This window comes from Carassius carassius, chromosome 21 (genome assembly GCF_963082965.1).
Source record: "Carassius carassius chromosome 21, fCarCar2.1, whole genome shotgun sequence".
NCBI classification, from domain to species: domain Eukaryota; kingdom Metazoa; phylum Chordata; class Actinopteri; order Cypriniformes; family Cyprinidae; genus Carassius; species Carassius carassius.
This window is the reverse complement of record NC_081775.1, coordinates 14,052,585-14,077,020: the sequence shown is the minus strand read 5'-3', so window position 1 is coordinate 14,077,020 and position 24,436 is coordinate 14,052,585. Positions and strand designations below refer to the sequence as shown.

At 36.5% G+C, this 24,436-nt stretch overlaps 2 protein-coding genes and 1 long non-coding RNA gene across 3 annotated transcripts; 2 read left to right on the top strand and 1 right to left on the bottom strand.

Annotated features, from left to right (window-relative positions):
• Window positions 1–1,188: 1,188 nt before the first annotated feature.
• LOC132097136 (uncharacterized) lies at window positions 1,189–4,279 on the top strand. Its single transcript, XR_009422673.1, has 4 exons — window positions 1,189–1,650; window positions 1,739–1,809; window positions 3,860–4,001; window positions 4,133–4,279. It is a non-coding gene; the product is annotated as an uncharacterized LOC132097136 (long non-coding RNA).
• A 9,042-nt stretch (window positions 4,280–13,321) lies between these two features.
• LOC132098262 (hereditary hemochromatosis protein homolog) lies at window positions 13,322–13,720 on the top strand. The gene is made up of 2 exons (XM_059504434.1): window positions 13,322–13,339; window positions 13,413–13,720. Exon 2 carries the CDS (start codon window positions 13,433–13,435, stop codon window positions 13,718–13,720), a length of 288 nt encoding a protein of 95 aa, XP_059360417.1. The 5' UTR covers window positions 13,322–13,339; window positions 13,413–13,432.
• A 2,205-nt stretch (window positions 13,721–15,925) lies between these two features.
• On the bottom strand, window positions 15,926–23,768 carry LOC132097135 (major histocompatibility complex class I-related gene protein-like). Its single transcript, XM_059502760.1, has 7 exons — window positions 23,608–23,768; window positions 21,080–21,322; window positions 20,531–20,815; window positions 19,551–19,838; window positions 19,191–19,319; window positions 17,687–17,734; window positions 15,926–16,025 (listed from the first exon to the last, which is right to left on the bottom strand). The coding sequence occupies exons 1-7, from the start codon at window positions 23,654–23,656 to the stop codon at window positions 16,003–16,005; spliced, it is 1,065 nt and encodes a 354-aa protein (XP_059358743.1). The 5' UTR covers window positions 23,657–23,768; the 3' UTR covers window positions 15,926–16,002.
• Window positions 23,769–24,436: the final 668 nt, after the last annotated feature.

Sequence of the window (24,436 nt, the reverse complement as noted above, 5' to 3'; positions counted from 1 at the left end):
ATTATTGTAGATTCTCTATGCCCTGCCTCTCTCAAACGCAAAGCTTTCTAAAAAAGTCCCTCCTTCCGACAAGTGCAGTCAGCTCTGATTGGCCAACTGACCCAGTTCATTGTGATTGGCTGAACACCGCACGCTATTGTCGGAAATGTAACACCCCTTTCCATAATCTTGAGCTTCATCTTTCAAAATAAATGTAAAGACATTTAAAAATGTCCTTAGTTTTACCATCAGTTCAAGTCCAAAAGGGGAGCAGAGTGGCGTATGTGTTTGCAGTACACAAGCCACGGATGGTTAAGACAGCTGACTCCACTGTTATGTGACAATCTCTCTCTCTCTCTCTCTCTCTCTCTCTCTCTCTCTCTCTCTCTCTTTCTCTTTCTCACACACACACATGTGCGCACACACACACAATGCACAAAACTCCGCATTTGAACAGTCAATAGAAAATACTTAAATCTAATTAAGAATTTAGAAATCTCTCCTAGGTTCACAAAAAGGTTGTCCATAATATGTGTTGCTGTTCTGTTGTAAGTAATCTTAAAGCTTCCTAAATGCATCTGCTTTTGGAAGGCCAAATAAAGTGCTTTTGCTTTTGCCTAGATACACACAGCATCTCCCTGACATGGCTGCTTCAAGACTGGGGTTACTGAAACCTTCTTACTTTGCGTGAACATTTGGGCGGCATTATGCAGATATTCCCACGTCATGACGTAGACGTGGGGCCGTGCTTGAATTTGCTGTTTTGGCGGGCATGGCAGAGTCTTCAAGACTTTATTTAGTCTTTGCAACTTCAAGGATCTTATCTATGCACAATCAGCCTGTAACACTTCAAAGAGAGAGAAAAACTTGAAATTGCATCATTTGACCCCTTTAATGTTGCAAGCTGTCAAAGCTGTGAAAAAGTTGGTTGGTTGGTTAGGCTTGCTTTAGGCTGGCTGGCTCTAGGGTCTGATTTACAATCGTCCATGTTGCTTTAGGCCTCTTTGAGGAATTTGGCTTCTCATGTTTCAACAATGTTCAGATCGAATTATAAATTGTCTGATTTGTTCGGATATCAGTGTTCTTCTGACATAGTGTGGAAAGATTCAGAAAGGAGACACTTAAGGCGGGCGTACACGGTGCGATTTTTGCTGTCGTACGAGTTCGCATGCGATTTTTTTCAATTTCTAGGCGGAGCGACACGTGTCGCTCCGCCCATATTTGTTTTCGCCGCCTTTGACATTTTGATCCGAGCCAGCAGGGGGCAGTTTGCGTTGAAATAAACAGAACGGTGGCAACTGCAGCAGCAGAGTAATAACGCTATTCCACGTTGATTGCATGAGGTGAGTAAAAGTGGTTGTGTAAATATCTTATAATATTAAATGCGATGTTCGATCATTTATTTATCCATGGTACGTTCAATTTGAATAATTATTGTTAATAATTGTTATAAATTGCTCATTTTATTGTTCTTTGTGGATTGTAACAGTACACTCTGTACATGGCTTTAGTTCTTAGGTTTGATTTTACAGAGGTATGCCATTACATTTGTCAAGTTATTTGAACAGACATGCATGATTATTGTGTGTATATTATTATTATTATTTTTCAGGATGACATGATCAGGAGGTGGTGGTGTTCTGTTCTCCTGGACAGCTTCACTCCGCAAATGTATGTAGCTGTTTGAATGTTGCTACATGAAACATTACTCTGTACTATATCTAGCAATATACCTACCTCTTGACATTTGTTCTTTTAGAGCTCAACCACTGAGGGGAGGAACTTCACCATTCAAAAGACAGTGTCTTCAGGCAGAGTCCAGCAAAGCAGGTTATTTGTGCACATACATTCATTAAGAACTAATCATTACATGTGTGTGTACATACATACAGAGGTATTTTAGTTATTACAGCTACATAGTTGTTCAGATATGAAATTGGGATTATGTACAAGTACTATATTGGTCAACACCGTGGATTATTTCATATATAGCTATCAGTTAACATCAGCATCAAAGACATTTAAAAACATTTCATCTTAATTCATTTTCAGACAGCAGCGAGTGTTTTAAATAACTTCTGTTTGCGATCTAATGTGGATTTTGTTCACGATATAAGACAGAAATATTTATATTCAATGTAAAAGATCTTCATGTGGATCATGCATACAAATATCTCACTGGATTATTACAAATAATGGCAAAGTGAATGTGTGGAAATGTAAACCAATATATCCTACTGACACACTACAGCAAAAGATATAAATAATTGGCTTAAAACTATTTTTTTCAATGTGAAAATACTAACACGCCTAATACTTCTGCACAGTACTGTATATATTAACATTTTATTAGTGGTATTATAAAAGAATGAGTATGCAGTTGTGACAACAATCTATAGAGTTTGTTTAAAGCAAGGTTTTCTGTAGTCAGTGTTTATATAATGTTTAATAACTTTTATATACATGTATAAATAAACCTATGTATGTTTTTTGATTCAACAGCTTCCCCTGTCTTTAATAATAATAATCTTTATTAGATTAAATGTACCCACTAAAAAACAACAACAACACTTGTTTTAGCTTGCAGTGCCTGGCAGAAACAGTAAAAACTACGAAAAACTTTAGGGCACTTTAATTCTAATGAGTAGATCAGACAATGTACTATTTTACTGTTTAAAATACAAGATATAAGTATGCATAATGAAAATTTAAATTAGCATGATCTGAATATGGGCATTCAATTAAATGTATTTAGTTTTAGGGACTTGTAGTGGGGGATTTGTTAGTAATAATAGTAATAATAAATAGTACTAATAGTTTGTTAATAATAAGTTTTGTTATTGTTGTATTTGTTATTATTTGTTGTATTTGTATGTATTTGTTGTATTTGGGGAAGTCGTGGCCTAATGGTTAGAGAGTCGGACTCCCAATCGAAAGGTTGTGAGTTCGAGTCCCGGGCCGGCAGGAATTGTGGGTGGGGGGAGTGCATGTACAGTTCTCTCTCCACCTTCAATACCACGACTTAGGTGCCCTTGAGCAAGGCTTCGAACCCCCAACTGCTCCCCGGGCGCCGCAGCATAAATGGCTGCCCACTGCTCCGGGTGTGTGCTCACAGTGTGTGTGTGTGTGTTCACTGCTCTGTGTGTGTGCATTTCGGATGGGTTAAATGCAGAGCACAAATTCTGAGTATGGGTCACCATACTTGGCTGAATGTCACTTCACTTTACAGGTACCATTTCTCCTTTACCATTATTTCTACATTCATATTTGTATGACACACTGTTATCCATGTTTTCAAACATTCATTGTCTACCAAGTTCAATTTACAATGCATTATCCAAGCTGTACAGATATCTTTCACATTTTAATTATTGTTATGATGACGTGAGAGATAGTCTTTAGTGCTTATAATGGTTTTGCTATCCTTGTGTAAGGGAATTTATGATGTGATTTAGACCTGCGACAGCCATAATGGGGTACTTGAGTCATGAGAGGATAAAACTCTTATCTTAAAGATATAGCACCATATTAAATAAATAAAGACAGTCTAAAAGCACACCAAACACTGTGCATATAGCATATAGTGCATGTTAACAGCATAGTGTACAGTGTTCATCACCTTCATCATCATCACCTCCTGCTAGCTGATGGCCATTTACAAAAGAAATACCTCTCCAATGTCAAACTCTATTAAAATTCTATAAGTTCCAATGCAAAGAGCACAGTATTACATTTGCAACCATTTACAAGGAATAAGGCAGATTAACAAAACTATGCACGTTATTTATAGTCAAAATACATCCTGAAGCATGCCTAAAAAAATAAGCACATTAAAAAATCAAGACAAAAAGAAATCCTTTTTTCCCCCTTGATTCAACAGCTTCCCCTGGAAATCCTCAGGGAAGTTATTTTGTCAGCGGGTGACTCTGCATATTTGACTCTTTCTCTGGTTTGCAGATGGTTTAGGGATGTGGTCACTCAAGAAGTTTTCCGGAAAGCAGCACACTTTGCCTGGCTAGACAGTAAGATTTCCCCCTATTTAATGCTCATTCTGCAATTGAACTTAGTAGTATGAGGCTGTTAAACTTTTTATTATTATTATTATTATTATTATTATTATTATCTTTCCTGTATTTTGTCTTTACACTATAAGTTGTGGCCAACTGGAAGAATTGTCCTCCTGTCTACCAGAACGAGTTCAGACGGATGAACAGCATCAGGGAATGCTTGCAGTGCAGAGCCCTTTTCAAGTTTAACCCACCAGGGTACAGGGAAGAGGACGGCGTGGTGATCTTCTGGGCTTTTGTTCACAGGATTTGGTTCCAAGGACTGTTTTTTTTTTTTTTTTTTTTTGCGGCATGAAACACATTTGTGTGTTCATATAAGGGAAATAGAGAATGAACTGAGATCAACTGGTTTAATGTATTAATTGATGTCATTTAAAGTGCAGTGTATAATGTTTTAATAAAAAAGCTATGGCAAACATGTGCATGACAACAGGTTTCAGCCATTTACATCAGTCTATCATTCTTTAAGGTTTCTCATATTTGATGGTAACATCATTTGCTATGCATTGCTCATAATGAATTCTTAATTTAGTTGTGACAATTCGGTGTAATTTTTCAATTACCAATGATTTTGATAAACAATGAAGTGTTTAAAGGGGTGATTAAATGTATTATGTTTTTATATAGAAGCGGGTAACTAAATAAATTCAGGATTAATGAGGTTTTCAGTAGTGCAGTTCAGAAAACAAATAACAGAAAGTGACGAGTGTTTTTGGGCAAGTTCTTTATAACCTGTATAGTTCCTTCCTTGCAAAAAGTAACCATGGATTTATTGTAGTAAAAATATTTGTTGGTATATTAATAACCATGAGCTGTAATTATAAAAACACCATAGTTTAACTAGTTTTTGTAGCAGAACCATGGTAAATTTTCGTAGGGGCTAAGGGAATGTTCAGTTTGTTATTGGTGACGTTCAGAGAATGGTGACAATTTGTTACACACACACACATACATATATATATATGTATACGTATATATCATTTGAATATATAAATCAAGGTACTCCATGACTATCTACATAACCATACTTCGCAATATATTGCCGTGTCAATTTCAAAAACCAGCGAGTAATGCTGAGGTAGCGTCTACAGCCGTTGATGGAGTAATTGTAAATTAGACCATTTATTTCTGTTCTGTTCGTCGTAATCCAAAACTCTTTGCATTTATATGGGATGTTGTGGAAACGCAACAATAAATGCAAAAACACAACATTTACATTCGCTTTTTAATTTATATTAAAAGTGTATTCATCTGAGTGTCTACTTCCGCATTCCAATTCTGCTCACAGCGTCATAATTCTTTATACCAATAAGCTGTAAAATCGTCACTCATCTGTAGACCAATAAGCTCATTTTATCATAAACCAATAACCGCCAACGTGTCGCCCCGCCCCATCGTCCAGACTGCACTCTGGGCTACTACAGCAGAGTGGCTTACGAGCACTTCCCGACCTCCCGATCATTTTTAAACATGTCTAAAAAGTTCGTGAGCTATCGGTTTGAATTCGTGACATGTGTGCGGTTGAACGAGCCGATTTGTTGATTTATCTGAAGTTGACCAATCACAAACTAGGAAAACCACAGAAGAAGAAACACGAACAGGGCAGCGCCATGGCGAATGTGGACTATTTACCAGGAGGATAAACTCGCTGAAGTCTGACAGGAACAGCGAGCGCTGTATGATGTTTCTAGCAACGTGTACCATGCTTTTTAGTTCTCGCGCTCTCTCTCACACACGCATTATGTAGTTTACAGGGACTCTCCATAGACGTAACGGTATTCTATACTGTATATCCCCATACACCTCTATCCATTACGGAAAATGCATGTTTAAAATTTCTATTAAACACCGTATAGTATTTTTTTTAAAGCCATTTGGTTTACGAGGGCACAGGAATTGTCCTCACAAACCATGTTTACATTGTAATACCTATTTCAGATATTTATAAACCTACAAGAACACACACACACACACAGGGTGACCAAACGTCCCGGTTTCCTATTGCTGAAAAATAACCTGTACGTGTAGGAAACAGTCACGGCTTGTATCAATATTTTATATGCAGTTATGGGCAAGGGCGTAGATTTGGTTTGAACATTGGGGGGGTTGAACATTGTATGCTGCCCGTTATTTTTTTCAAAAAAAAATTTTTTTATGTGTATTGTTATTGGATAATTTATTTCTTCCTATATATCTATCTATCTATCTGGCAACATGCTTTAACTGATTACAAATTCAACATATACAAATATGAAAGAGACAACATTTAGACATTTATTTTAAGATTTTTACATTCCACCTTAATGCCTTTTAATTTTTTTTCTAAAGGGAAACACATCTTTAAAACATTAAAGGCATTAATGTATAGCCTAACTTTACAAAGCTGCTGTTTTTCTATACTGTTTCCTATTTTATTTTATTTTATTTTATTGATTGAATGGCATCTTTACCTGATCACCTGCTCCTCCTCTCCCTCTGCTGACTTTTCTACCCTGCAGCTATATTTGCCTCGAATCTGTTATAAAAACATGTTAAGAGATTATACACCTCATAACGTTATGAAATGTGTGTATAATCATCATTCATAAAATTCTAACATAGTAGAGATTATCAAAAGAAAGAAATTAAGTATTGAAACCCGCCAGTAGGCGGCAGTGCTTCACTGTTTTAATGAGTTAGCCACTTAAATCGTTAATTCATCCAATTCGTTCAAAAGTCAGATTAATTTAGTAAGAAAACAAATACCGATGTGAATACTTTTGTCGTTGATAATTACAGACACTATTGAAAAATATACTAGCAAAACAGACAGCTGCTTTGGTAACTTGTTATACTGATAGTTATAGCTAAATACATTGCAATGGATTAGCTAGCTAAAATATATGTGGTGTGTACTAACTATTACACAATATTCTCATACCTCATTCTCGGTACATGCTTTTTTTTTCTTTTTTTTGCATCCCTCTCTGACCAGCAGTTAAATATAGTCCGCTGTGCAGCGCTTCTCTTCATTTTTGGCGTTAACATTAACCGTGTGCTCTCCCATTCCAAACACCACTCGCTTGTTTTGGTGAAAGTGCGACTCATTGGTTGGGCGTTACCAATCGGTTCAATGGAGGGGGAGTATTTTTTGTCTGATTTATTATGACATACTCATATTTGATTAAGAACAAAATTATTTTTACAAAATAAATGAATTCTATTTTTTCATATTATATTTTTCATTTGATCTACTGTGATTTTCATGTTGAAATATTGGGGGGGGGGGGGGGGGGGGTTGTAAATGATGGATTTGAATATTGGGGGGTTGCTTCTGGAATTCGCAGGTTGTAAAATCGTGTCGTATATCATCTCGTCCGTACGATTTTCAGATAAACTCACTCGTGCCGTGTGCGTGGACCAGTGGCGGATCTAGAAAATTTTGCATGGGGGGGCAAAGGGGTGGCAAGAGGTCTTGGCAGGGTGGCAGGGGTACATGGAATCCCTATATATGAATTGCTTTAAAAAAAAAACACACAAAAACACTTTTAAACTACAGTAGTTATTGTTTAATCATGCCCTTACACACTACAACGTTTTTTAATTCACACCACACACACCAGTTATGTTTAGACTTCTTAATTCTATTGTATTTGTTATTTCCCCAGTTGTAACCTGGTTTCATTGCTGTGATATCTGAGAGGAATTGGATTTAATAGGACTGCTTAGGCTTAGCTAATCAAATGATCGATCTCCTAACTGGCACTGTATTGTGTGTTGTAACGTAACAGCCCAAACTAAAATTGGGTATTTTTATTTAAAGTAATTAATTAATTATTAAAGCGATTTAAGGGAATAAAGAAAAAGAAAGGCTTGTTGTATTAGTGAAATAATTGTAACTATTTGCAACTAATATTTTATTTTTAATTTACATAAATGAATCAAGGAAATTATAGCATATTTTCAATTCAAAAAGGCAAAATGTAATAAATAAATAAAAAAGTTGAACTTTTCTATTGTAAAACAGTCAAATATTAAATTATCTACTTACATTTTACCAGGCATTTGTTAACTTATTTAATAATTTTGACATTGATGAGCTAGACCGCTGAACTTTTAGTCTTCCTAACAACAAACAGAGCGTTGCGTAATGTAGTGCATCAGAGCAGCATCAATAATAATATCAAGTGAATCTCTTATCTGCCTCTTAAGTTTATTGCCAATAATAATGACAGGTTTGCGAACTCGGTGGGCTCGCGCAAAACACATCTTCAGCACAGCGACTCATTTAAACGCCTCTGATTGGCCGATGTGATCAACAGACATGTCTGTGATTGGCTACAATGCTCAACGTTGCAAAAGCACGTCAAAAGTACCTTTAATTCAAAGGGAAAAATATAAATAAAAATGTAATATGCACTGTTCATGATTAGTTAATCGCGGCCGCTGTAATCTTATTCACATTTGTTTTTCTGATGAATTGTTTTGCTCTGTGAGAAAGACCATTTAACAAAATATTGGGGGCTTTACTAAAAACTTTCGGGGCTTAAGCCCCATTAGCCCAGCCCTAGCGCTGCCCCTCAATATTTTATATTTTTTATTAAGCTGTTCTTGTCTTTACTAAAATCAAAATCAGGCTAATCAAAGAGAAGAGTGCTCTTACAAATCACGAGGGAGCGATTTGACCGCTGATTTTGCCTAACGTAATAGACTCGCTGTTTTTGCTGATGCTGAATCGTCTTTAGCATACAATACATTCATTACAAATGTAACTTTAAGTTAAACGTGTGTTTAAACTACACCTGGGGAAACTCACTTCACCTTCAGAGGATCTGACCGGGGCAGCTCAGTCTCTGGTTGCAGGGCCACCGCACCGAAGCAGACTCGCTGTGTGTATGAGCCAGACTGAGCGAACGCCGCTCTGCACGTTTGAATCAGGGACGTAACTAAGTATTTGAGGGGCAGGGGGGAAGGGCGAATAATACATTTAAAATTAAAAATTAAATTGTTCACTTTTGGTAAATGTATTGGACATAGTGGTGGGTTGTTTTTGTAAGTACAGTTTTTGGATCATTAAAGTTAGGGGGGCAGCTGGGGGGGCAAGGCTCTAGAGTGGGAGGGGAGGCACCTGCCCCCCCCTTGCCCCCCTGTAGATCCGCCCATGGCGTGGACATACGATCTTCCGACCATCCGAATTCGCACCGTGTACGCCCGCCTTTACCAACACTGTACTGTATAATTTTTTCCATTATAAAGTGTGCCAATTTAATCATTATATTGCCTCTACGATTAAAAGAATGCAATCAGATAAGCTGGATACAGCTGCTGATCTTAGACATCCAGTTGGTCCAGTTGTAAAATGGTTCCTAGATTTTTCCCTGACAGTGAAAATAAAAAGCCACCACACAGAAAAACAAAGGGTACAGTCCACAGGCTAAAGATAGCACTGTTATACAGTTATTTTTCAAATGGCTAAGATGTGTTGTGTTTGAAAACTACTTAAATAATTAGTATAGCAGAGCTTGGTAAAACTATAAGAATGTAAGAACATTTAGGTTTCTAGTCGAAAGCAAAGGGTTAACAGGTAAATATGCACTATAGAGGGTGCCTTTTATATCGATATTGTGATATTGTTCATTAATATGTATGATGCAGGATGCCCAATGCCCACACATTCATTGCAAAGCTATAAATTGTAATATTTTAGGAACAGTCAACTCATTATTTATTGAGAAAAGTGATTCAGTGTAACATATCTGTATGTTATGATAGTATGCAAACCTTTGCTTTCAGTACTATCAGGTCTGACCACATTTTGCAGCTTTTTGCAGAAGATTGTAAAAGGTATCTTAAGAATATGTACAATAAAACAAAAGCATGATTTCAAAAACAGTACAAAAAGTAGTCCAAATTACGATGCATTGCAGTCAGTCACAGTCCTCTGTGATGGAAAACGGTAGGTTTGTGTCAAGGTCAAGGTAAGGTTTATTTATTTATATTGCACCATAAAAGCAAAATGAGTGCTGACCAAAGTGCTGCAGAACAGACAAAACATGACATATCACCATACAAAAGAAAGCCTTATAAAAACGGATAAAATACACAAAATATCAACGACATCACAGATTTTAGAATGGTCAATAACAGACGAGAAGATGATCTGAACCTTAAAAATTAAACAATATGCTTTCAGACCACATAGGCCCATTTTTATGTTGTAAAGTTTTGCATGTTGTCTTGACTTAAACATAGGACAATAGACTCACTTGTCATGTTTAATCATGGGTGAAATGAAGGGGGAAAAATGGTAGTTATTTCCAAAATTAACCAACATGCTGCATTCATATTACTTCATAAAAAGTGTACTCACATGCAGTAAGAGAGTAATCACTTTGTGACTTCTTGAATCCTGAATAAGAAAGACACAGTTAAACCATGTAAAAGATGTTATTTACATAAAAAGCTTGCAGACTGCGAGCTTTAGTGAGGAACGGCCGGCGGACTTGAGAACAGCGCAGCTAGCAGATTCGACGAAGGAGCAGCTGGTGTGCTTGTGGCAACCACATGTGATGACCCCGGGCTGGACTCCATTTCGTCCACAGTTAAAGCCGATCTGGCGATCCACAATGCAAAGTTGATGTATTTCCTCAGCGACCAGCATGGATCAGCTCCAGGCATGACGAAGCAGATATCGTCCTCTTTTGGAAGGTCAAAGTAGTTTTACATTTACAATGAAACACACAGCATCTTCACAACATGGTGGCGTCAGCAACAATAATACAGTGAGAATCAAAGTAACGCCTTCTTTTTTTTCGTGAACATTTGGGCAGTATTATGCAAATCTTCCCACATAGTGACGTAGACATGGGGCAATGTTTAAATGAGCCATTTTAGGGGGGCGTGGACAAGTATTACATTTTATAAAGAATATCTCTTTGGATTTGAGACTTTAGTCTTTGCAACTTTACAGATCTTCTGTATGCACCAAAAGCTTGTAACACTCCAAAGAGAAAGGGAAAATTTAAATTGCATCATCATTTTTGGAGAAGTATTTACACTGTATGTGTGTTTTTCACACCTAAGCCCCTTTCACACTGCCATTCCGGCAAATACACGGGTAAAGTGTTCCGGCAATTGTTCCCGGGGTCGCTAGATTTTGCACTTTCACACTGCCAGTGATTACACGGGATATGTGCATGCTTTCACACACAACCTGTAAAGATCCCGTAACGACACGTGACATCAGGGCGTGAAGTGTAATGTACGAGTCAAAAACGTTAGGCACGTTATACTTTCATTGAAGCAAGCGAACAATCTCGACGTCAGCACGGAAAGTGAGGAACTAACGTTGATCTTCCTTCAAAACATCCGGTGTCATCACTTCGACACGGCATAAGATCTGGCTTTTGTTCACACAGCGCTCGTCTAGTGTTACATGACACACCTTAGTGCTCAATAAAAAAATTTACTGAGCCATTTTCACTCTCCCCTTAAGATAAAACACATCAAAGAAAAGCTGATTTGCAGTTCACTGGGGTTGTGAGATGCTGGTAAAACAGTGAGATTTGTATCTGTGTCTCATCTTACATTTCTAAACATAGTTCTTAGTTCTAATTGACTCAATTCTTTAATATTTTGTCATAACCTAATTGTATTGTGGTCATCCTCTTAAATGTGTAAAAGGGATGTTTAGTTAATCCATTTGTTTGAATAATATTTGTTGCAATTAACTGAAAATAAGCATGCCTTTCAGATTACTTTATGGGAAGGGTAAACTATGTTGAAATTAAGCAATACTTTATGTCTTCTGGAGCAAGGTGGAAAAAGCGGCAAACTGTTTAATGTTCTGATAATGTTCGGTTCAAAACGCCTGCTGTGAGTACACCCTAGTAATTAAGGTCCTTTGTTACAGAATGTTGAAGTTTCAGGGTTTGCTATTGTGGTGATGAGTGTTTACTGGGCACTTTACTGTAAAAATTCTAGCTTAGTAAGTTGCAAAGAACATAGAGTATGTTAAATTTGCATTTAGCAGGCTAGTTTGTCCCACTGCTGGCTATTAGTGAACTCACAGTGATTCCGTTTAGTTATTTGATTGATCTTATTTGACTTTGCTTCATTCAGTTAGGACCACTGTCAACAATTTAATTAGGCTTAGCCAAAGACTTTTGTTAGTTAGTTAGTTTTAGTTATTGCTTAGGCTGCATTGTCTGTTCTGTCTCACGCCCTGTTGTCTGTTTTCCACATGTAGGTGAAAAACACTTCACTTTGTTCCCTGCTGAAAATGTGCCAAATGAACTTTAAACTGCTGCTAAGGAACAATAGACAATAATGTTTTGTTAAGAGAAAATGTCTGTACATCAGGTTTAATCACTGAAATAATGTTTATACTTGTGTATTTAAAGACATTCTTGACAGTTATCAATGCAGGTAAGTTAATTTAATTTATTTAATTAATAAGTCCATTGATACATGTGTGCATTAAACCAGTTGAAAGAGCTTATATGCCAACATGTTTTCTCTATGAACTGCAAATAAATTTCTGATCAGTAAAATACATAAACAACCTTAAAATAAGACTTAAGTGGCATAAAAAAAAAAAAATCTGTTTTCACACATAGGGTAGAGTGGGATGAAACGGCCCCTGCTTTTTTCCCCCAAATAAACCACAAGATAAACTTAAGATAAATTTTTATTGTAACTATGGACTACGCTTACAAGAGTGATGTAGAAGCTTTCACCATGAAGCTTACACTGGTGATGTAATGGAGAGAGAAAACGGATTTCAGTAAATTATCTAATTTACAGTAGTAAGTAAAAAAGTGTTTTAAATCTTGTTGTTTTGTAGAACATCACAGTTATATATGATATGAGAACAACAAGGCCTGTAGATAGGGAGTACGTTTTATTCAATAAAAATATAATTAATATACTTATAATATAATTATAATAATAATATAATATTGTTTCTTTTTTTGTTTTTTTCAAACATAGTCTGTGGGTTAAAACATGGTGAGCGTGATTTCAAGTAAAACTTGTTCCTGAATCAACATCTTTGTAGGAGCTTACAACATCCTTGTAGGACATTCTTAGATGTAGTTTATGTGTAGATCTATCAGTTGAAATAGCCTCGTGGGCAGAACGTTGACATGTTGCACATTGGGCGACCCGTGCTTGAGTCCCAACTCGCCAACCTTTACAGATCCTGTCTAACTTCTGTTCTATCTAATAAAAGGCAAAAAACATTTATCATCCAATTTTCCTTACAGTTTTGAGGTGGTATCTGTATTTTAAAAAGAACAATGTGTTGAGAAAAGGTGAGACTGCTGCAAAAAAAAAAAAAAAAAAAAGCATTTTTGCTACAGAGAGACTTTTTGTCCTTTTCTGTAGTGAAACCCAGAGTCAGACTCATGAGGAAGATGCTCCCAAACTCTCAAGGGCTTCAGATCAGCTGTCTGGCCACTGGTTTTTACCCCCGTCACATTAACCTGACCCTGTTCAGAGATGGTCAACCTGTGGATGATGATCTGATCACAGGAGGACAGATTCTGCCCAACGGAGACGGAACGTACCAGATGAGGAAGAGTTTGGTGATCAGTGAAGAAGAGCTACACGAGGAACATAAATACAACTGCACAATGAAGCACCTCATTCTGGACAACAAACTGGACTTTACATTTGGTAAAAAAATAAAATAAATAAATAGATAAATAAATAAAACAATGAACAAAACTACCATCTGAACAAAATAGATAACATTTGATTTAAAGGGGTCATATGATGCTTTTATTAAAGATCATTATTTTGTGTATTTGATGTAACAGAATATGTTGACATGCTTTAATGTTCTTTTCAAATGCATTTTTCAAATACTGTACACTATTGTAGGTCATCTATGCCACGCCTCTGTCAAACGCATCGTTTTCTACAAAGTCCCTCCTTCCGACAAGCGCAGTCTGCTCTAAATGGCCAAGTGACCCAGTTCATTGTGATTAGCCGAACACCACAAGGACTCATTGGAAATATATCTCTCCTTTCCATAATCACAAGCTTCAGCTTTTAAAATAAATGTAAAGACAAGTTAATAATGTCCTTAGTTTTACCCTCAGTTCAAGCCCGAAAGGGGAGCAGAGTCGCGTGACGGATACAGTGATTAACTGACGGTTAAGACAGCTGACTCCACTGGGTGACCCTGTCTCAATCTCTCTCTCTCGTTCATACACACGCACACACACACACACATAATGCACAAAACTCCGCATTTGAACAGTCAATAGCAAATACTTAAACTAATAACAAAACATACTTACAGTAACTGATTCAGAAGCGCCAGAATACTTTTTGGTCCAAAAATAGCATAAACTATGACTTTATTCAGCTTTATCTCTTCCGTGTCTGTTGTGAGAGAGTTAAAATAAAGCAGTTTGTCATATCCGGTTCGCAAACGAATCATTCGATGTAACCGGATCTTTTTGAACCAGTTCGCATTAATCCACAAATGACTTAAACTTTTTTAATGTGGCTGACACTCCCTTTGAGTTAAAACAAACCAATATCCCGGAGTAATTCATTTACATATATATATATATATATATATATATATATAGTCATATTTGTTTAGCACTGTAGTTTGTTGACCATACAAAGATGTGATGTACACTGCATCCACCATAATTTTTTCTCTCTCTCTCTCAACCTCTTTTTTTGTAAATAACAAATGTTCTGTCAAGGTGGTCTTACAGTAGGTGATTCATAGATTTAATACTCTTGATAATATTCATTTCATATGATACACTTAAAAACATAAAAGATAAGGTTCTTTACACACAGTAATTTTAAGAACCATATCTTCCTAAAGAGCCCTTTTATCCTAAAATGGTTCTCTGATCAAACCATCAAAGCACCTCATTACTGATTTTATGAAGCTCAACAAACTACACAAACTGTCTGCACACACTCAACAGGTAAATGGTTCTTATATCCTACCAATCTTTTAACTTGACGTTTTTCTTTTAATTTTTCTTTACCAATTTAATTTAATTTAATTTAATTTAATTTAATTTAATTTAATTTAATTTAATTTAATTGTATTGTATTGTATTGTATTGTATTGTATTGTATTGTATTGTATTGTATTGTATTGTATTGTATTGTATTGTGTGTGTGTGTGTGTATGACATATCAGGACACAACTTTGTATTATGACATGGGTATGACACAGGTATTACAAGGAGAGGGTGACTTATGAGGACATAACCCATGTCCCCATTTTTCAAAACGCTTATAAATCATACAGAATGAGTTTTTTTGAGAAAGTAAAAATGGACAAAGTTTCCTGTGAGGGTAAGGGTTAAGTGTAGGGTTGGTGTAGGGTGATAGAATATACAGTTTGTACAGTATAAAACCATTACGCCTATGAGATGTCCCCACTTTTCACAAAAACAAACATGTATGTGTGTGTGTGTGTGTGTGTGTGTGTGTGTGTGTGTGTGTGTGTATTCCTATGAAGATGCTTTGCCACCCCATAACCCTGATCAACTGCAGAAAGGAACTACCATTCAAAATACACACACAATGATGGACATATTTACTGAAATATTGACTGAAATCTAGATTATTTAAATATTATCTCTCTTTTGCCATTAGTTAGTTTTGCATAAAGTTATTCTAAAAAACAGTGGTTGATTATATGCACAGTTAAAATTTCAGGTTTCTGAGATGACTGCAAGTGATATCCATGCAAGTAAAATTTGACAATTTAAAGGAAAATTTATTTGAAATTGTATTATAATAAGACATGTATAATGCAGTCATGAAAATTTTAAAAAGTCTTTCAGTACCATATATAACTTTTTCTGGAGCTTTTAATGAAATACATATTGAGATGGTTGCTGTAATGGCATAACCCACTTGCAAGACCTGAATGGGCAGTAGCAGGAAATAGTATTGTACAAGATATTTATTTGAGGCCATAAATCTTTCAAGTTTTTTCTTGTTCTGAAACTAAAAAGAGAAAAATAACATTGTATTAAGTTATTTTTATACAACCCGAATTCCGGAAAAGTTGGGACGTTTTTTAAATTTTAATAAAATGAAAACTAAAAGACTTTCAAATCACATGAGCCAATATTTTATTCACAATAGAACATAGATAACATAGCAAATGTTTAAACTGAGAAAGTTTACAATTTTATGCACAAAATGAGCTCATTTCAATTTTGATTTCTGCTACAGGTCTCAAAATAGTTGGGACGCGGCATGTTTACCATGGTGTAGAATCTCCTTTTCTTTTCAAAACAGTTTGAAGACGTCTGGGCATTGAGGCTATGAGTTGCTGGAGTTTTGCTGTTGGAATTTGGTCCCATTCTTGCCTTATATAGATTTCCAGCTGCTGAAGAGTTCGTGGTCGTCTTTGACGTATTTTTCGTTTAATGATGCGCCAAATGTTCTCTATAGGTGAAAGATCTGGACTGCAGGCAGGCCAGGTTAGCACCCGGACTCTTCTACGACGAAGCCATGCTGTTGTTATAGCTGCAGTATGTGGTTTTGCATTGTCCTGCTGAAATAAACAAGGCCTTCCCTGAAATAGACGTTGTTTGGAGGGAAGCATATGTTGCTCTAAAACCTTTATATACCTTTCAGCATTCACAGAGCCTTCCAAAACATGCAAGCTACCCATACCGTATGCACTTATGCACCCCCATACCATCAGAGATGCTGGCTTTTGAACTGAACGCTGATAACATGCTGGAAGGTCTCCCTCCTCTTTAGCCCGGAGGACACGGCGTCCGTGATTTCCAACAAGAATGTCAAATTTGGACTCGTCTGACCATAAAACACTATTCCACTTTGAAATAGTCCATTTTAAATGAGCCTTGGCCCACAGGACACGACGGCGCTTCTGGACCATGTTCACATATGGCTTCCTTTTTGCATGATAGAGCTTTAGTTGGCATCTGCTGATGGCACGGCGGATTGTGTTTACCGACAGTGGTTTCTGAAAGTATTCCTGGGCCCATTTAGTAATGTCATTGACACAATCATGCCGATGAGTGATGCAGTGTCGTCTGAGAGCCCGAAGACCACAGGCATCCAATAAAGGTCTCCGGCCTTGTCCCTTAAGCACAGAGATTTCTCCAGTTTCTCTGAATCTTTTGATGATGTTATGCACTGTAGATGATGAGATTTGCAAAGCCTTTGCAATTTGACGTTGAGGAACATTGTTTTTAAAGTTTTCCACAATTTTTTTACGCAGTCTTTCACAGATTGGAGAGCCTCTGCCCATCTATACTTCTGAGAGACTCTGCTTCTCTAAGACAAAGCTTTTATAACTAATCATGTTACAGACCTGATATCAATTAACTAGATGTTCTCCCAGCTGAATCTTTTCAAAACTGCTTGCTTTTTTAGCCATTTGTTGCCCCCGTGCCAATTTTTTTGAGACCTGTAGCAGGCATTAAATTTTAAATGAGCTAATTAAGTGGATAAAAGTGTAAAATTTCTCAGTTTAAACATTTGCTACGTTATCTATGTTCTATTGTGAATAAAATATTGGCTCATGTGATTTGAAATTCCTTTAGTTTTCATTTTATTAAAATTTAAAAAACGTCCCAACTTTTCTGGAATTCGGGTTGTACATTTCAACTAAACACTAAGAAACTTACTTGAAGTAGGTGAATATCCAATTTGATGTGAAGTACTGGAGACTGGTCCTTGAAGAAAAGTTACACCATGATAAAGGTTAACTTTTTTATTTTATTTGATCTTGTTTAGCCTGTTATTTTTTTCCCAGGTGCAATAAACTTTAGGTTGCTTTTCTCTAAAAGCATTAAAGAGCAGGTCATATGGTATTTTAAAGTGTCCTAATATTGTGTTGGAGTGCCCTACAACAGGGTTAAGAGCATCTAAGGTCAGAAAACATTGTAATTTTCTCAGAATATACATTTAATATTAGAGTCATTTGCTGATAATTAGGAGATGATTAGTTCCAAGCAAGTTCGGAGCAAACTCCTCCCTTCCTGAAACTTAATCTGCTCTGATTGGTCAGCTGGCCAAGCCTGTTGTGATTGGATCAGAGAGGAGTCATTTAGCCAGTTAGCAATCGCTACCATTGACAAAGCACCTTTACATAAAACAATAATATAGTGCTACAATCCGTTCTTAAAATAATGACATAAAAAAAATCGAATCGTGCCCACAGCTAAAGCTTAACTGCTAAACTGTGAACACTTAATGGATATGTTAGCCCTATATCCAATAAGGTTGGAGGCAGTGATGCTGGTGGCACTCAACTTTTTGTGTCAGGTAGTATGGATCTGTGTTAATTGTTAATCATTTGTGACAAATTATATAAATTACGGTTCTGAAAAAATTTGCTGAGATTATCTTGGTACCGTATCTACTTTGCATCTGTTTCTCCAGTATAACAATTTAATCAGTCTTTACTGCATGGCTCTGTACACTTTCAGTTCATTACTCAATGCAATGATACCTTCAAAATGGTGCCTTTGTGACATCACACATAATAAACGACTGACAAATACCGATTTCACAATGATTATAAAGTCTGTGTGCTACACTACATTAGTTAGACATGTGCTTTACCTGGAATCTAAAGCTGCACTAGGTATACTTAACATATTAGCACAAAAACATTTTTAAAGCACTCAGTTAAAAATGTACATAACGTATTAGTCCAATCTTAGAAAGAAGATTATAAACCAATGAAGATAAAAGCCAAGATTAGATAAGCAGTTCTTGGTAAAATGATATGCACGCAACAAAAGGTTGTAATTGTATTTCTTTGGTATCCTTGAACACAGCGTCTTCTTAACATCATGTAAACACACTAATAGCGGAAGTATTCGTGGGAAGGTCAGACTCTGTTCATATTTTGCGGGCAGGTGGGGATTATACAAATGTGTTAACCAGTGACATTTACAGGTAACAGGCAAAAGATTCAAAAATATGACAACTCGTTAAAGCGATTCAGAACCAACTCTCGATCTCTTTTGAGAGAAAATATCTTTATCATGCACTTTCTTGATTAAAAACTTTGCAGGTTGTTTTCATTTAAGGATAGCTACATTCTAAACTGCAATAGAGATATTTTTCAAAAACCCATATGACCTGCTCTTTAAGAATGAAAACTTTCTACAGATCATTTACCAGCAGCTCGTCTCTTCCTCCACTGGATGAATGTAGTTATGATGAAAACAGCCACACACATGGACAGCAGCACACTGATAATTATAGACAGAGCAGAGGATCCAAAGTCAAATTTTTCTAGATCCTCATCTGTGGTAATAAACAAGAAAACCAATCAGAAAATAAATGTTTAAACTTTTGAGATTTAGATTTTGACTTATATGAGGAAACAATTTATATGAAGAAACAGATTTGCATTGTTACAGCTGGAACAAGCTTAGTTGTTGGACCACAGATGAACACTATACAAATAAATGTGAACTGAACACGTTGTCCATGTATGAAAAAATGTGTTAATGATTGTTTACTAGTTTTCTTTACCAAAAGCAATGTCCAGTTTGTTGTCCAGGTCTAGGTAGTTTGCTGTGCATTTGTAATATGTGTCATGTAGCTCTTCTTCATTGATCACCAAACTCTTCCTCATCTGGTATGTTCCGTCTCCGTTGGGCAGAATCTCTCCTCCTGTGATCTGATCATCATCCACAGGTTGACCATCTCTGAACAGGGTCAGATTAATATGACGGGGGTAAAAACCAGTGGCCAGACAGCTGATCTGAAGCCCTTGAGAGTCTGTAAGAGGCTTTCTAAAGAGTCTGACTTTGGGTTTCACTTTGGAAAGGAAGGTTAGAAAGAGTGGACAGTTATGTGACAAAATTATATGCATAATTATATACAATTTCAGAGTCTTTGTAAAATATCCTAAACATTTAGGGCCCTATAATACACCCGGCGCAATGCAATGCAAGGCGCAGCGCAAGTGTGTTTTCTAGTTTCAGTCGGGCGCCCTTCGCATTTTCCCCTCCAGCGCCACGTCGTGTAATTAGCAAATGCATTTGAGCCCATTTGTGCGCCCATGGGCATGCTGGTCTAAAGAGGTGTGTTCAGGAGCATTGCTGGCGCATATTTTAAGGAGCTGCGCCATAGACCAACTCAAACCTGGTCTAAAGTCTGCAATGCAATGCATAAGAATTTTTTTTTGTAGGCTAATTAAATAAGTAAATAAATACATTTCTGTCGTTAAAATAGCAAAAGTGGATTTGGACACGCCCTGAGTGCACCTGCGCCGTGCGCTTTACACTTTGCATTTAAATCATTAAAATAGGACCCACTGTCTTCACTGTCAGTCATGCTGTTTTCAGTTACTTTATGTTCATATTCTTAATTATATCTTAAATCGTTAAACCTGGAATAAAATATGTTTTATAAAGACAAAACAAAAAAAGCATAACTACAGTAGTTCATTACAACTCTTGTGCTATATAGGTGAACTATAATTTTTATTTAAACTAATGCTAACTTACATCTTCGCATCACAGTGTTCTTTTCTTTTTCCAGGAACGCCCGCAAAGTCTTCATGCAAACAGGATGATAAATATGTTCATACAGAAACTTCACATGAATCCATTCCATCTGACCCATGCCTTTTATTCTCATCCATGGTAAATTAATTTGCATAGTTCTTTTTACCACATCAAAGGTGAACTCTTCAGTATTTTGTCCATTAAAAGCATCCAATGAAAGAAACAAACCTGGCTGATCATTGTCAAGCAATTCACATCCAACACGTTTCTGATAAACATGCAAACCTTAAAATGGATAGGAATCAAACAGATTAGTTTTCACTGGCATACTGAAATAAAACACTTTTTTATGATTATATAATAGCAAATATTACTTATTTAATAATAATTTAGCTTCTAATAATAATTCAGCTTGAGAAAATCTATTATGAGCCATAATGTGATAATTGTTATATAACTCTAAGATATGTTCCCAAAAACAAACAAACAAAAACAACAGCAACAACAAAAATGTAATGGTAATACCAAAATTGATAGGGTTGCACCTACCATCTGTGCAATTATGGTGGTCCTTAAGATAAAATGTCCGATCTTTCATGATGTCATATATATCACTGAATATACCACCCGCATTGTCATCACTTGAATTACTCTGACTGCGGTGGACAGCTTTCAATGATACTGAGTCATAGTACATCACTTCCACATCATCTAACATCAGCACAAGAGTGAACTCAGGAAACTGTGTCTGTCCAGCAATGTATGAGGCAAAAACCATTAGTGAGTGAGAACCTGTGGGAACATGGGCAAGGATAACCTTTTCTGACTAAGCAGACACATTTTTATTACTTAGCCAAATCATACATTAAAAAAAATATATTAAATAAAAAAAATAATAAAAACCAGTAAGATGTTTGATTATAACTGCTCATTTAGGGTATCCAGGTCTCAGTTCTTTAGTGTGAAAAAGTGAAAGAAGTATGGAGGGGCTGTTCCAGTAGTTGTCCTAAAAGTCAGCTGCAAAAATTTTTATTTGATCCTGGCCACAATTGGGAGTCCCATCAGTAGAACATTACAGTAGTCTCGAAACTAAAAGAACTTGGATGAGGAACAGTGTTGTTTAAAAATTGCAAACTACTAACACAACTATGCCATATGCATTATGTATCTTGATATCGTATAATAATAATTTAATGTAGAATGCTGGATTATGTTGTAACCTGTAACGTGGGGTTTGGGTTTTGCTTCTTGTTTATGTTTCTTTGCTTCTGGTTTTCTGCTTTTTTTTTATATTGTTTCTGTTCATGTCAAGCCTTTTAATTCTGAGTGAGGCCTGTTCATACTGAGTCAAGTCTGTTCAAGTCTGTTCATACCAAGTCAAGTCTGTTCAAGTATGTTCATGCCGAGTCAAGTCTGTTCAAGTCTGTTCATACCAAGTCAAGTCTGTTCAAGTATGTTCATGCCGAGTCAAGTTTGTTCATGCCAAGTCAAGTCTATTCAAGTCTGTTCATGCAAAGACAAGTCTGTTCAAGTCTGTTCAAGCCAAGACAAGTCTGTTCATACCGAGTCAAGTCTGTTCAAGTCTGTTCATACCGAGTCAAGTCTGTTCAAGTCTGTTCATACCAAGTCAAGTCTGTTCATGCTGAGTAAAGTCTGTTCAAGTCTGTTCATACCAAGTCAAGTCTGTTCATACCAAGTCAAGTCTATTCAAGTCTGTTCATGCAAAGACAAGTCTGTTCAAGTCTGTTCATGCCAAGAAAAGTCTGTTCAAGTCTGTTCTTACCAAGTCAAGTCTGTTCATAACAAGTCAAGTCTGTTCAAGTCTGTTCATGCCAAGACAAGTCTGTTCAAGTCTGTTCATGCCGAGTCAGGTCTGTTCAAGTCTGTTCTTGCCGAGTCAAGTCTGTTCAAGTCTGTTCATACCAAGTCAAGTCTGTTCATGCCGAGTCAAGTCTGTTCAAGTGTGTTCATACCAAGTCAAGTCTGTTCATGCCGAGTCAAGTCTGTCCATACCAAGTCAAGTCTGTTCATGCCGAGTCAAGTCTGTTCATACCGAGTCAAGTCTGTTCAAGTTTGTTTATACCAAGTCAAGTCTGTTCATACCAAGTCAAGTCTGTTCATGCCGAGTCAAGTCTGTTCATACTGAGTCAAGTCTGTTCAAGTCTGTTCATACCGAGTCAAGTCTGTTCAAGTCTGTTCATAACGAGTCAAGTCTGTTCAAGTCTGTTCATGCCGATTCAAGTCTGTTCAAGTCTGTTCAAGTCTGTTCATACCAAGTCAAGTCTGTTCATGCTGAGTCAAGTCTTTTCATGCCATGTCAAGTCTGTTCATGCCTAGCCAAGTTTGTTCAAGTCTGTTCATGCCAAGTCAAGTCTTTGTTTGTATTTTGGATTACTTTGAATAACTCCCCTTCATTAAATAACCTTCTCTGTCTCTCCACCAGATTTGCTCAGAGATTTATTTGATCAAATTTATGTGCAAAATCTGGGTTTATAGCCCAAGGCTGATGTGTCTGCTGTATACCTGTGCTTTTAAAAGAGGAAGTACACGTCAAATGTCACCTATGATGTCATAGACCTAGACTTCCAAAAATAGTTTGATTCTGTCTGTCTCACCTGCTATAAACAAATAAATAAAGAAAGAAAGATAATCTACTCTCCCCAAAAAAGAATGTATAGTGGCATAATACATAATTAAATTATTTTGTAAGAAATATTTTTTATTTTCAACACTGTAAAACATTAAGTTCCCCTTTTTAGTTCCCCTTTTTGTTGGATAAAAAATAACACTCTTTTGGCATTTTGTATAATGAGATTAAATACATACTTAACATTGAAACAAACTAAGTTATTATCAAATAAAGATATTACTGAAATTATTATCAAATTAAGATATCTCTGAAACTTTAATTTGATTTACTCATGTAATATGAACCATTTAGTTTATGGAATCTAGCCAGAGACAGGAAAATTAATAAGAACCCAAGATACCCCCTCTCATGCGTGCCCCAGGGTAGTATATAGTCAAGGGGCCCATGTGCACATCATGATCACAAGAATAGCTGTAAACTGACTTACCTGCATGAACAGCTGTCAAATATGACAAAAGACACACAAGAGACTTCATTCTGTAAGTGAATGAATCCCGCACTTTAGGGTATGATCTTGTTGTTGAGTGTTACAAACTTTCAACTACAAATTAAAGAAGTGACTTTAGCTAGTGTTTGGAATGTTTTGCTGGTTTTACCAGTCTTTCCAGTCTCGGCTAAAAAAGTGAGATATGTGATGCAGATTACTTAAGAAAATAATGGATTAATGTGATCATGACAGACTATGTACGTAAGAGTAGTCTCAGCCTCAGACATTCAAAAGTATGTGAAATATTAAAAATTCATGGCACAGAATGTATAAATATGTCCAAGAGTTTTACACACTGGTCTGCTAATGTGGGGACATTATCATGCCTCTAAACATGACAAAATGAAATGGCACAAAACAAAATGTGATTGGTCGCTTTACCTGTCAGTCACATGGGTGGAACATCTATCCAAAGGAATTTGGATAGATGTAACATAAGTTAAACAAATAACATGTATAATAAATATAAGTATAAATAGTTGGGTATATAAAAATAGGCCTATAGTAAAGCATTATTAGATTATAAAAAGTAAGCCTAACACATAAATATGCATGTGACGAGTGGGGCGGGGTCGAGAGCCGTGGGAACGAAGCGAGGCCGGTGGAGTGATTGAGAAATGACCGACACCTGCTCTACCCACCGGTCTCGAGTCCCACGGAGGAGATTGGAAGGATATAAAACAGGAGCAACGACAGTGAAGGACGAGAGAGGACCAGGCCTGGATTTTAGTTGTGTTTGGTTATGTCAGATTAGATATTAATTTAAATA